A 14,815-nucleotide genomic window follows, 5' to 3' on the forward strand; every position below is an offset into this window, starting at 1 on the left:
ATAATAATAACTTGTTCAGCTATTATCACTGTGAGAAAGAATTGATAAAACAGTCTTGTAGTGGACAACAGTCTAAGTCATCAAAAGGTCAACATGCAGTATTCTATCATATGCAAACTTATATCATTAAAAGCTTATACTGACTACTAAGTACAATTTTCCATGGACACACGGTTATAATATCTACACAGTGCTAGTCTATATAAGAGAATGTAGGGATCCGAGGCTGACTTTGTACTTCTAGCTCGAGTCCAGCCTGTTTAATCAGAAGAAGACTGACTTGGGAAATAATGAACAGTAGATGGCAGTAACACACCACTGATGCATCTAGCCTGCCAAACCCAAAGAAGAAGAACATGGCAGCAAGATTTCTGAAAGATTCACTCACTTTTTAACAATCCCACCAAATATTGTAGATTATGATTGTAAGAGTCCTGTCTGAACTTAATATACAGATTTCATGCTGTTGTTAACGGTGTGATTTCTGATGGTTATGTTTAAGAGGTTTGTATTGAAAGTATTTTGTGATAGTTTATGGTGGGTCACGTGATTGGGGCGGTATTGATTGCTTATTTGAGGCACCTGTTCATGCAGTGTCAGTTGGAGCAGAGAGGATCGATGTGTGGCTTTATGTTTTGGGATTGCTGAGTTTTTTTTGATTCTTTATGTGCTTTGCTTTAGACTTGTTTCCCTTAGTTTTCTTTTATTGCTAAACATTTAAAGTGAATCAGTGTTTTTGGAAAAGGAGTTACACAAGTATTCAGGTCCAGTCTCACCTTCTCAGCAGCTTTTCATTTGTTCCTGAAGTTGCTAAAATTTGCCAACAAAAATTCATCTACAGAAGAATCTCTACATGGAGCATGGCGTCAAGGATGGAGAGGTTTAAAGTTAACAAATATGGATCCAGACACGGAGGTAGGCCCTGACTGTTAAATGATTGCTGAAGTGAAGTTAGAAGCTTCATTTACTGGTGGATGTGCACAATAAGCTGCCCTGATGTTAATTGAAAGGATTTGGCATGCATGTCCTGTTTGGGGCTGTTTGTCTGCAGGAGGATTCTTTGATGCTGATTGCTGAGAGTTGAATGTGCGTGGGCACAGATGATTGTGTGTGTACTGAAATATGGACTCTGTTCTCTCCCTCCACTGTTGAGCAGTGAGTCCACTTCAGTCCAGTTTGAAGAAACTGGTTTAAGCTGTTGGGAAGCATGAAGGAGATGGTTGGGTGTAGAGCATCTGTTCGAATCTTTGGCACACTTCAACACCAATATGGTATAGATCCAGTCAGATGAAGATCTTGCAGATTGCACCCACTCTGACCTCAATCAGTTAAAAAGGCCCTCAGCAGCCGCACTGGTTTGGTCAAGAAGGTGTTGAGATTGACCCACAGGCCTTTAAAAGAGAGCTTCGGGTCTCCCTGCAAGGACCTGGTATAAACTCTTAAAACCTTACACAGATGTCTTTCCATTGATAATTTTTGGTGCCAGTGGTGATTTTTGTGATTTTGTTGTTACCACAGTCAGCTATGTGTTAACAGAACAAAGTATTGAATAAGAATATTTCAATAATTCAAATCTGGGATGTCTTATTTTTCTGTGCCCTTTATGTTTTTTTGAACAGTGTATATTCACATTGGCTTTGGGGACGGTTGTTTTCTTAAAGCCTACTTTCTTTGTCAATTTCTGTTTCTCTGCACAGCACCTCACAAGGAAGGCACACACCCTCATCAAGAGCTGCTCTATGGCCACAGAATCTGGTCAGGAGAAGAGATTTTCCAGGGCCTACTCCCCTGGGTTCAGGAGGGTGAAGTTGAACAGATACATCCTAATGCAGTTTATGAACACATGACTGGTTATCATGTCTTCAACTCGCACTGAGCTGACATCAGTGTGGTTGTTGATGCTGCAAAACAGGATGGTTTAAACAGATGCTTCGAAGCCTCTGCAACAAACCACCTGCTCCAGCAGAGATACTTAAACCATGTTTGTCTTTTTAGTCTGTGAAGCTGCAAAAATGACACTGGAAGACTTGGATGACTTTCATCAATCTGAATCTCTCTGAATCTGAACAGGTATGTACTCAGCATTGTTGCCCAGTGAGCTAGGTTCAAGTGAAATCTAGTGTCAAATTTGAGGAATGCAGCCAAAATGCAGAGTATTTGAGGGATACTATTCTGTATAAGAGTGAGCAATTTAGCCATTATATTTTTTGGTATCATTTTCTGTTGTAAAGTGACTTGTGCCAAAGCATAACAGTAAATATGCTGACCCATGTGGACCATATAATCATTCCTTTTTTCTCTCATCTTTTTTCAGGTGAAGACTTGTTTTCAGAACTGAAGGAGGAAGTTTAGGAAAACCAGCACATGATGTAGAGAAATTTCAGCACTGTGGCTCAACAGGAGCAGGTCCTGCCTTACCTGAACACCTTTGTCAGTGATGGAGCTTCCTGTTTGTATCCAAGCACTGGGTCAGTTAAAGAGGGTGGGGGAGTAAAGAAAGGCCACCTCCTCCCTTGTGTTGGTGTAGCTGAAGTCGTAGACTTTCCACTTTATTTTTCTGAATATTCATCGTTGTCTGCAATTTATCGTTTTAACCACTGATGTCTGAAGAAAAAAAAGTGTAATCTCACAGATGACCTGTTTGTAGTATTGGGTGGCAGGTTTTCCATTTCTTTATACCAGTGGTATCAAACTGAGAGCTGCAAGAGGTCATTTATACATTTGTAATCAGCTGTGTAAGATGGTAGACTGGTATCACCTGCATATTAACTCACCTCCACATTTACTGTGGGAAATGGCCACTAATGTGCGAGTGGGTTTGTTTCACAACTGCTGTGAGCCAGTCGCTGTGATTGGGCTGGGTTCATTGAAGGCAGGTGTATTTGATTGCACTCTAGTCTACTTATACTCCAGACTGCTATTACTGATGGCCAAATGAAGCTTTCTGAAGTGTTGAAGCTTGTATTGGCCAAAAGTATGAAGAGCAGCTTGACTCTACAACTTGAAATGAACTGCTTCATTATCATTGCCCAGTCACAGCTTCTGTTTAATATCATGTGATAATTCTGTCTGATATCAGGCTAACGTTGTGGTGCTTTGAACCTGTATTTTCTGTGTGACACAATGTTATGTCTGTTTCATGAATAAATTTGATGAATAAACTTGTTTAAACATGAGCCATGGTGTGGTCTCCCTTCACTTGTGACTTCTTGACATTTGTAAACATAATAGACCAAAAAAATTGTGTCATACACTATTATATAAAATCCTATTATAGGGTTGGGAGTAGGCTTCCGCCGTGAGGCCTCTTCCTTATGTATATTTTTGACCTTGGAGATCGAATTGCCTATAAATTAGGTGGTGAAAATTTCTATGAACTGGTAACATATAAACAAAGCATATAAGGTTAATCTGTTTTATTTGGTAATGGGCAGAACATCCTTTGTTCCTTGCTGACTCCATATCTGTCAATATGTTTCACACTGATCTCTTGCAAAAAAAAAATCAGTAAAACACACCACAAATCCCACCAGTGATTCACTTCTTTATAAACCATTGAATCAAGGACTGAAGCAGTGACGTACTGAATGAAACTTCAGACGTCTCTGGTCTCTGGACAGACGTACCAAGCCTCGACACAGTGCTTCTGCAGCACTCTGATGCTATCTTTTACACGTGCTGGATTTTCAGCTTCAAACGGACCATCATGAACTGATATTACAGGAAAACCCTGTGATGCAAATATTAGTTAAACAGAAATCAAAATGTAATTGAATTGCATTCTGTTTTGTTTGTTAAAATAATTAGATCATTTATATTTTTAAAACATTTTTAAGCTCCTGTATAACTTAATTCCAGCAGGTAATGGTATGGGATGAGATTCACTTTTATTAGCTGAATCAATTTTGGTTCCTATATCATCACTATTTAAAAATAAATAAAAACAACAACAGCAACAACAGTTCAAGTGATTAAAGTGGGGCTGCTTTTGGAGACTTTTTCGTATCTTTGAGGGCCACTTGAGTCCACGTCCTTCAGATTATGTAGCTTAACTTTTCATATTATGAGTGTGAATATAGAGGATTGATGCTCAAGTTAACAAAGAAAGTTGGATGCATGAAGTCTGAAGAATATTTGGATGTTCAGTCTCTGACAGCACATTTGGAGTCATGTAGACAGTTCAGTGTTGTCGGTGGGGGATTTGTGTTTTATTTCCAGCTTCTCATACACAAGGCACATCATATTCTAAAACAATCAAATTATTTACATGATAAAACACTTCATCAACTTCAGTGTGATATTCCAAGTGTATGACACATGTACCAAGTTCAAGTTTTAGAAAATCCACAGATTCAGTCGACTGCAGGTTTCCCCAACCTATTTAAACAGTACATTTGCATAATGACTGAAACTACCATCACTGGTGAACAGAGGCTGTGAGGTAAATTTCTTGATCCTTAATATGCAAATTTTCGTGACCATTGATCAGCAACCATTGATCAATGAGCATTAATGTGTACGTCCTCATCATTGAAAGAGTGGCCACTGACCTGTAGGTGTTTCTGTAAACGTTTGTCCTACTGAAAACGTTACGTCCAGATGAACAGAATCAACTTTTTGGGATTTCCTTACCTGGATGATTGAGCACGCATCAAGGTATTTACAGAAGCCACAGATTCTACTGAATTCTAATATTTCTCAAATCAACAGGTTTTAAGATAAAGGGCCTAATATCCACCCCATGCCCATCGTTTACTAAAAGTACAGAAAACAGATCAGAATCCTGATATCCTGTCAGCTCAGTCATTGATACTAGCTGCTATTTACAGTATCTGTGATATTGAACATTAGCTGTTGGTAAGGCTCTCCACCTTGGCTGATATGTGTAGGACAAAGCACACACCCACCTGTGATGAGAAACTAAACACAAGATTTCATTACACTTTTTAACACCAAATATTTATAATATATTAATATATTTAATATATTAATACCAGTATTTCATTCTAGCAAAGTCCTCATTTATTGGAAGAAAAATCATTACAGATTCATGTTGACTTTCCAACAGTTACACCATATAAAAAGTGGACTTTATCAATCACTTACACAAGCCTTATCTACCCCACCAATCTTGACCAAACAAATTTTTGTATTTTCTTATTTTGTAAAACTGTAAATGATGCAGAAGTTCACCGAGCCAGTCAAACCTCCCTCTGCTTTAACTTTTAATTAACTTAATAAACTTGATAATTAAAATAAAATCATGAAAAAATAATATTATCGTTCAGTATATCAGAAATGCTCATCTTAAGGCTTCAGAATGATCGTTGAGAAATGAAAGAGGGATGTAACAGTAGCTGCAGCCATCTTTAGCTGTTAGCAAGGCTCTCCGCTTTCTCTGTAAAAACTTGTACTGTGAAGTCCGGGGTTGTTCACATTCCATGCAGTGCTGAAGACACTGGTGTTGCAATCATAATGTCCGTTGCCTGGTGGCATCTGGGGTGAGTTGTGGAGGGTCCATTGAGGTACAGGGACAACATTGCCCACAGCATGAGGATAGTGGGCCTGATTATTTGCACCCATTCTCATGAAGCTGATGTCCAGTTGCTCGCTGAGTGAGGACGCTCCCTGAAACTGAATCACAGACACATGCACAGTCAGTAAAACCAAAATACAGAGTTCTTGTTTTAAATTATAATCAATACATTTCATCAAATTAAATGAATTCCCCAGATAATGACTGAATTAAAAACAGTTCTGTTTAATAATTGGAGATACTTACATGAAGTGGGACGCCCTGATTGAGATGCTGATAATCTGGACTCCTCCTAAACTTTCTCCTTCGGTTTTGAAACCAAGTCTTCACCTAAAGATGGAAGAAAACGGAAGAAATTTAATGAGTATAATAGACCCAAAATTCAAAATGAATTCAGTTTCTTATTTTCTAGTAACCTTGAAAGACACTCACCTGTTTGTAGGTCAGTCCTGTCAACTCTGCCAACTCTGTCATCTCCCGTGGGTCAGGGTAATGTTTCTGATTAAAGTGATTGACAAGAGTTTTTAACTGGCTGTCTGAGAACAGCCCCCGGGTCCGTCCTTTGAGCACCTTGGCCTTTTCTTCCTTTACACACGTAGTACTTGTGACAGTGCTGCTGCCATCCTGGTTTCGTGGGGCAGCAAAAACCAGTTCCTCCTCTGTGAGAGAGCTGGAAACAGCTTCAGCAGTCTCAAACATGTTGTTTCTCATCTCCTTAGCGAGAGCTGCCTCAGCCCATGCAGCGAGTTCTTCCAAGGGAAGACTCCCTTCAAGGCTGCTGCCAGAAAACCACAAGTCTGTGAGGATAGAAAGACAGAGGCCAAGTAAGCACAAGTATATATGGTCCACAGGGGTCACCGTGGCTACTGATATGTTTTGGCACAGTTGAGTTTTTTAACAGAAAACAATACAAAAAGGATAAACTGATGAGCCTTAATCATAACAATTTCCCACACACACAATTCCACTTGCTGAATTATTAAAATATGCCACCAGATGTCACCAATTAGAAAGTTTAAAAAGTGGCTGAAGTGGTCCTGAAGTGGACTCTCTGATCAGCTGTGGAGGGAGACATGGTGACTTCTGCCCTCAGGACTTACAACACAGAGTGAAAGAGTATTTTTGCTCAGAGTTATCTTAGAGGTTAGCCAACTCTGTTCATATTAGCTCACTACGCAACAATGCTGAGTACATACCTGGAGAAAAGTGCATCCCATAATCTTCCATCTTTGAAATCCCAGTGATTAAAACAGAAAAGCTGGAATAAGTATCTCTGCTGAAAGAGCTCCAAACCAAGCAGGATAGTGCTATGTGTCCCAAGACTGACTTAAGAGCAATTCTCCTGGGCTTTTAAGGAGGTTTGTGGGTGTGTGCAGGAATGTGGGGGGTTGAGCTTCTTCTTTTGTGAGTTGCTTTACAAAGCAGTCAGGCAGTTTCTACCAACTGGCATCATTTACATTTCTTTAAAATGCTGTTTCTCAGGTCTTAAAACAGAAAGTACAATTAAAATTACAGCCATACAAATGAGCTTTACCAAATCATTCCAACTCAAACTTTATAAAATATGAAACACTTAATGCCTAAAATTACTTTATCTTTTTGATCAGTGATGCTTCAAGAAACGACAAAGTGTGATCTCACACTCAGATTCTTGGTGTCATGGCTGTTTGGGGAATTTTGTTATTCTAAACCAGAGCTGTGTTTAACTCCAGTAACATCATTAGTGACTTAAGAACAATTCTCCTGAGTCAGCTTGTAAAGAGTTTTGTGGATGAACAATTTATAGGTTTAAGTCATTTTTCACAACTTTTTAAAGAACATCAATTTATCAAAGTCAAAACGACTTGATATTTTACATTAGTCCTTACTACCAGCTTGCTGAACATAAGGATTCCTTTCAGGTCGTCATGATTTGGTCTTGTTCTGATCAACTCCCAAATGTTATGTGTCAAAGATTTGTTTGTTGCTTTAGTCATTATTTGTGTACTTTTTATGTCTTATCAGATCTTTAAATTTACGAGTATTTAATTTCATACAAAGTGAATTTGATGGTTCTGTTGAAGTGGGTTTTATTTTTGATCCTTGTCCTCTTTTTTACAGAATGTATTTAGCACTGATGTGTTTCATTGTTTTTTTTTCACATTTCTATACACTATATCATATAAGGAAATATGATGGAAAAATACAAAGTATGTAATGATGTTTGATTTATGAAGTCACTTTCACTTTATAAAGATTTGGAACACATTTTGATATTTTGCCTTTACTGTAATTTCTGGACTTTATGCTTTAAGTTAGACATGTCAACACAAACACCTTTACCCACATTTATCTCTCGTGGCCCTGGTGCCATCTGTCTGCATTGACTTGATAATTAATCAGAGGTAGCAGGGTGTGATACAGGAACTCTAAGAGACACATTAGCGTATGTTTAGTGGTCACTGGCTGAACTGGGTGTGTCTCTGATTATGAATGAGCCAGAGGGGGCCAGATGTATGTGTCTGTGGGGTTTATGGGCGGCGTTGGTGTGGAGCGTTAACCTTGCTATTGTTTACATATATGTGGGTGTCTTAGTTTCAGACACTTTTACAATGTAGGTGCTTTTCAAAGAAGGTGAAAGCTACCATAAAACTCTAGAAAATTCTCCAAATGACCTGCAGCAAAGAGATCTATAGATCTAATAGAAAGTGAAGTACAGATCAGTGCTCAGATCAGAGATTAGTTTTGACCAGGAACATAAATGTAGTTTGCATGAAACATGTCAACAGATGTGGTTGACATGAAAGCAGAGCAGGCTGAACTCAAGTATCATTTGTTATTACAGTGAGTCAAAGAAGTGGGTCAGTGAGGAATATCCATAAAGAGCATGATTTAGCACTAGCTGCAGCTCACAGTCGGCAACTCATCAGTTGTGTTGATTATAATAAATGAGAATTTCCTCTTCAGGCTCACAGCTCACAGAACTGTACAGTTTCTGAGAAAAGTCCAGATTACAGTACTGTACTTCTAATACTGTCATCTTTGAACTGATATTACAGGAAAACTCTTAGAAGTGATGCAAATATTAGTTAAACAAGAATCAAAATGTAATTGAATTACATTCTGTTTTGTTTGGTGAAAAATAGATAAGAAGTTTAAAAAGTCACATTTTTTAAACTCCTATATAAGTTAGTTCCAGCAGGAAACTGTATGGGACTTTTACTGGCTGAATCAATTTTGGGTTAATTCTATAGGACTAGATTGAGCTACATGAAGAGAAGAACGATTTCTTTTTACTAAAAACTCACAGAAAACCTGATATGCTGTCAGTTCAATCGTTGTTTCTCCCTGGCATCATTTACATTAGCCGTTATTAAAGGAGCATTAGCTGTTGACAACACTCTCCACTTTCTATTTCCAAACTTGCACTGTGAAGCCCAGTGTTGTTCACATTGATAGCAGCTCTGAAGACGCTCGGGTTTAATTCATGATGGCCGAGGCCTGGTGACATGGACCGGCCAAACATCTGGGCGAGTTGGGGAAGCTTGACTGTGATTCGGGCACAATGTTGCCCACAGTGTACAGATAGAGGGCATGATTATATTGTGGGTCTTGGTAAAGGTGAAGATTAAAGTGATGGAGAAGAATTTTTTCGTCTATGTGAGAAAATCCCCTTGGCCTTTCCTTTATCCTCAAACGTAGTGCTTGACATCTTTTGAGTATGCAGAGTGACAGTGTTGTTGCCATAATGGTTACTTAAGGCTTTTCCCCTCCTCTATTTATTGCTGAAGACTTAAAAAATAAGCAGTAAGTTTAAAAGAAGTAACAAAGATGTCAGCTTGTGCTGAGAGCATGGGCCTGTTCCTGTATCTGGATCCATATTTGCTCACTTTATCCTCTCCAGCCTTGATGTGATGCTCCACGTAGAGATGCTTCCTCAAATGGGTTTTTGTTAGCAAATTGGAGCAACTTCAAGAACGAACTAAACGTCTCTGAGAAGCTGAGACTGGGCCTGCATACTTGTGTGGAACCTTCTTTAAGTCTCAGTGATTCACTGAGATAGAAAACAACTTGAAAGAGTGAGTGATGAATGAAAGCAAAGAAATTAAACAAACTTCATGCTTCATGCTGATGGGAAGGCAGCAGAGACTAAAAATAACCACACATTAGAAGCAAACTATACAGAAGACCATCTCTGAGAGCACAACATGTCAGAACTTGAAGCACATGGACTAGAAGCAGCAGAAGACCACACTGGATACAACAATTGTCAGCTAAGAAAAGCAAACTGAGGAAACAGACTCACAAATAGTATGAAATTTGCTTTGTTGAGTTTCAGTGTTAATTGATTATTTTAAAAAAACAACTCTTCAATTTTTAAAAAATTCATTTTCTAGTTCATTCAGAAGTTGTTCCAAGTTACTTCCACAATAACTTTGTGTCATCTGCAAACAATATGACTTCTATGTCTTTGAAATTACTTCAAATTAAGAAATGTTAACACAAACACCTTTACCCACATTTATCTCTCATGGCCCTGGTGCCATCTGCCTGCATTGACTTGGTAATTAATCAGAGGTAGCAGGATATGAGGCAGGAACTGTAAAAGACACATTAGCGTATGGTTAGTGGTCACTGGCTGAGCTGGGTGCGTCTCTAATTCTGAATGAGCCAGAGGGGGCCAGATGCATGTGTCTGTGGGTTTATGACGGGCGTTGATGTGGATCGTTAGCCTTGCTGTTGTTTACATTGACTTATGTGGGTGTTTTAGTGTCAGAGACTTTTACAATGTAGAGATGCATTTCAAAGAAGGTGAAACTACCATTTGTTACCTTATAAACTTATAAATGTTCTCCACATGATCAAAAAGATCTAAATTAGACGTGTAAGTCATTATTTGTATGTAATATTGGTATAATTTGGCTTATTTTAAAACATTTTTACACATATCAGGTTTCAATACTCACTGAAATAATGCAGATTTCATGCAAAATATATTTAAAGAGGAGCTGTATTTGCTCTGATACATTTGAAATTATAAACTGTGCACAAATCTTCTGATAATAGAAAGTAAATCAAACTGGTTTCTTGTCTGAAACAACCAGAGCAGGAAGCTAAATCAAAATCATCTAACACAGATCCAGTTGACATAAAAGCAGAACAGGCTAAACTGTTCTCAACTCACCAGTGAGAAATATCCATAAAAATCATGATTTACACCAGCTGCAGCTCACAGTCAGCAACTCATCAGGTTTGGTTTTCTTTACTAAATGAGAATTTTTCACATTATATAGTCCATCATATGTTTCAAACACATGGATAAAGATGCAGAGTTTATTTAATTGATTTAATTTCAGTTGCCACTTTCAAACTGTTTCATTTAATAAAGTTAATAAATACAAAACGAGTGGTCAGTGGTCATCGTGATATTGAGTGTCAGAGTTTTTTTGATGGTTTGTCCGAGTGTGAAAACTTTGTTTTGGCCTCAACAAGCTGCTGTGGGGGTTTACACAGAGGTGCAACTGAACACCTGCAGGTCAAATTAACGTGAGGATGCATTTGCAAAAATGCTCTATGTGAGTGGAAAGTTCTTTGGGTGATCTAATACTGCATTAATTGATGCAAACATGGAGTGAGTTCATTTCAGTAATTAGCTGCTAAGTGCTGCTCAAACATGAGCACACCAGTGAGGGAGCCAGTGATGTCCTCACCAAAATAATTCTTGTGAGCAGTTTTAACATGTTTATGTGTGAAAACAGTGTGGCAGTTTAGGTCAATTAAAGGAGGCTGAAGAGGAATCAGTGTGGTTTTCTGAGGGTGGTGTGGTAGAGGACTTCATGTGTAGCTGACTGATAAAGTCCACTTCTTATATATGTTGTTATAACTCTTTCAAAGTCACCAATGCATTTATCTGCAATGACTTTTCCTCCAATGAGGACAGTGGTAGAATGAAATACTGCTTCTGTTAAATACTGTTAAGAAAGACTCAGAAATCTCGCTGTGTCATGTCACACCCACCAACCAAAGGAAGAGTTTGACCTGTTTTGAGCTCAAATCTCTCATCACAGCCTGATGTGTGCTTCCTCCTGCACACTGATACAGCTGGTGGATGTAGTTCAGTAGAAAGAAAACAGTTCCTACATTAAAATGTTAATAAAAGTTTGTGGATTTCATTTTGAGTCAGGCGTGATTTCTAAAAACAGACTTTGCTGCTGAGGAAAACTTTTGTTACTCTGAGAAACACATCACAAGTCCATCTTTTTCCAATTTACTGTAGAGACTTATTTACAAAACTGGGAAACAATCTAGATGGATAAACAGAACTACAGTACTACTTCAGGACTCCAAAAATGTCACCAAACAAAACTGAATCCATTTCACTGACATTACAATTCCTGTGGACGGCTAAACTTAAGCTTAAGTCAGTTATTGTTGTCTTGGGGGGCTCTGTTACTTTTCCCTCCCCAAAGATGGAGCAGAGAAGAAGAAAAAGCAGCTCAGAAGTCATCAGCCCCTCACCCCACACTTCAAGCCAGCTTGAGTAGATATTCTGTACCTAAGTTGGAGTTAACACTTTGTCATTTCTTGAATTATCAGGGATTTAAATGATAATTTATTTTATTTTATTTTAGGCATTAAGTGTTTCATATTTTATAAAGTGTGAGCTGGAAGGATTTGGTAAAGCTCATTTGTATGGCTGCTTTCTAACTGCACTTTCTTCTTTCAGACCTGAGAAACAGCATTTTAAACAAATGTAAATGATGCCAGTTGGTAGAAACTGCCTGACTGTTTTGTAAAGCAACTCACAAAAGAAGAAGCTCAACCCCCCACATTCCTGCACACACCCACAAACCTTAAAAGCCCAGGAGAATTGCTCTTAAGTCAGTTTTAGGACACATAGCACCTTCCTGCTTGGTTTGGAGCTCTTTCGGCAGAAATACTTATTCCAGTTTACCTGTTTTAATCACTGGGATTTCAAAGATGGAAGATTATGGAATGCACTTTTCTCCAGGTATGTACTCAGCATTGTTGCGTAGTGAGCTAATATGAACAGAGTTGGCTAACCTCTAAGACAACTTTGAGCAAAAATATTCTTTCACTCTGTGTTGTAAGGCCTGATGGCAGAAGTCACAATTTCTCCCTCCACAGCTGAACAGAGTCCACTTTAAATCCTTTTTGGTTTTAAAGAATGTACAAATATCCCACCACTTTTTTTTTTCCAAGTTTGTGTGACTCATTGTCTTGATGCATGCTCAATCATCAGGTAAGTAAATCCCAAAAGGTTGATTCAGTTCATCTGGACGTAACGATTTAAGATTAATCAATTTACCCCTTTTTATTTTTTCTGTTAAAAAGTCATTCGTGCCAACACATATCAGTAATTGACCCATGTGGACTTGCTTACCTCCTTACTTGGCCTCTGTCTCTTTACCCTCACAGACTCGTGAGGACCTCAATTGACCTTCCCCACCTCGCCCCAGATGATTGGTTGGTCCATGGCAACAGGCAACAACCAGTATGAATTCAACCCTGTTGCAAGTATGAATGTACAACGCAACAACTCCGGACCTCACAATGCATATGGAGCATGTGGAGATCCTTGCCAACAGCCAATGCTTTTGCAGATGTTGTAGCTGTAACCAGCTTGAATTTATTTTATCTTCTAATAATTGTAATGCCATCTACATGATTTAGACTGCCTTGTGTATGTGAAGCTGTAAATGCTAGCCCCTTCAAAACTGAACTTTCTACATTTCTCCAAATCTTCTGTCAGAGACTGAACATCCAAATGTTTTAGAGACTTTAGACCTCTATCTTTCCATGTTAACTTGAGCTACAATCCTCTATATTCACAATCAAAGTATGAGACAGAAAATCTAAAGGATCTGGAGCTTTCAAATGGACCTCAAAGATTTTCCCAGGAATACCTCAAATAACAACCCTACCTCAGACTTTGAATTGCTTTTAATTGTTAACAAGTCTGATGTTGATTACTTGGGAGTAAAGTTCCCCCCCCCAAAAAAAAATTATTGTCACCTTTTCTACTCTCTGCTCTGTGACTACAGAGTCTTGAAATGAAACATGCAATGTTATTAAATCTTCCCCTTACTGAACACCTGAAGTCAGCTCAATTAAAGTGTAGGATGCTGCTGATGGCCATGTATGTTTGTATCAGGGCTGTGTTGGGATCTGTCAGGGGATGTTACGGATGGGGCATGGTGGCTGGAGGTTGCCAGGTTCTTGCTCACAATGCCACCGATGATCATGACTGGGAAGCGTACCAGCAACCAGGCGTCTTGCAGCAAGAGCACGGTGTTGTCCGCCAGAGCCTGAGTGGAGCTGTCAGAACAGCGAAGCTGCAGGAATGAAAAATCAAGTCAGTAAATGAGCAGCACTGAGTCTAATAATCCATGTAATGTTGCCTTTGAGAGTTTCTAAAAATTATGTTATAAGGTGCTTTTCAGTCTCCTGAATGTGAGCAAAGAATTACAAAGTGAATATAGATTAATGAATAAATCGTTAACTGAGTGAACATTCAGCAATTGGATAAAACAATAATACACTACGCAAAATACAATTTTGATATGCACAATGATATGCGGATCAATACTGAAATATCGATTCCTCTGATACCAGTCATTTATGTTCTAGAATCGATTCTCATATCAAAATATCAATATTTCAGTAATTTAGGGTAAATTTGTAGTTTATTATTAACAGGAACACAGTGAAAACAAACCATATCATTTGGATTTGTCTACATTGGAAGGAACTACTTCCTCTTCTGCCTTTCATAGTCATATGCGATATACGGCTGTATAAATGTGTTGCAGCCCCTGGCGTGCGTACTCACAACAATGGCTGAGCATAAATGGAGTCGTGTGCGGATGTATTTTACCTCCACAAACAGCTGAGACGTGGTTTGCGATACATGTGGCAAGAAAATGAGGTGTTGTGGCAACACCACTAACCTCGTCAAACACCTCAGAGTCAATCATATCACAGAACATGACGAGCGTATGTTGAGGCAAACTGAAGAGGAGTGGACAGGGACAGGTGCTGCTAGGGCGAGACAGACGTCTCTCGCGGAGTCCTTTAGTGCTGCAGGCAGGCAAGGTGTTCAAATAGCGCACATCTTCAGTTTTTTATGATGAATTCTTGATTATTAAGTGATAAGAACAAGTAATCTGATGTCCTGTAATCTATATAATGCTATAATTTGAGATACAATAAAAGATAGAATCAATAAGTTTTTGTACAAAGTACTTTGAGTTTATAACCTAAATATTACGGTAAATA

General features: G+C 38.6%; 1 protein-coding gene and 1 long non-coding RNA gene across 2 annotated transcripts; one reads left to right on the plus strand and one right to left on the minus strand.

The window, feature by feature from the left end:
* Nucleotides 1-528: 528 nt before the first annotated feature.
* Nucleotides 529-3,176, plus strand: LOC106098100 (uncharacterized). The gene is made up of 4 exons (XR_001224201.3): nucleotides 529-915; nucleotides 1,698-1,802; nucleotides 1,996-2,070; nucleotides 2,315-3,176. It is a non-coding gene; the product is annotated as an uncharacterized LOC106098100 (long non-coding RNA).
* Nucleotides 3,177-5,129: 1,953 nt separating this feature from the next.
* On the minus strand, nucleotides 5,130-14,526 carry LOC102076483 (pituitary homeobox homolog Ptx1). The gene is made up of 6 exons (XM_019362863.2): nucleotides 14,488-14,526; nucleotides 13,723-13,872; nucleotides 6,733-6,763; nucleotides 5,969-6,333; nucleotides 5,783-5,866; nucleotides 5,130-5,634 (listed from the first exon to the last, which is right to left on the minus strand). Exons 1-6 carry the CDS (start codon nucleotides 14,524-14,526, stop codon nucleotides 5,377-5,379), a joined length of 927 nt encoding a protein of 308 aa, XP_019218408.1. The 3' UTR covers nucleotides 5,130-5,376.
* Between the last annotated feature and the right edge of the window lie 289 nt (nucleotides 14,527-14,815).

The sequence above is a fragment of the Oreochromis niloticus genome, linkage group LG9, assembly GCF_001858045.2.
Source record: "Oreochromis niloticus isolate F11D_XX linkage group LG9, O_niloticus_UMD_NMBU, whole genome shotgun sequence".
NCBI classification, from domain to species: domain Eukaryota; kingdom Metazoa; phylum Chordata; class Actinopteri; order Cichliformes; family Cichlidae; genus Oreochromis; species Oreochromis niloticus.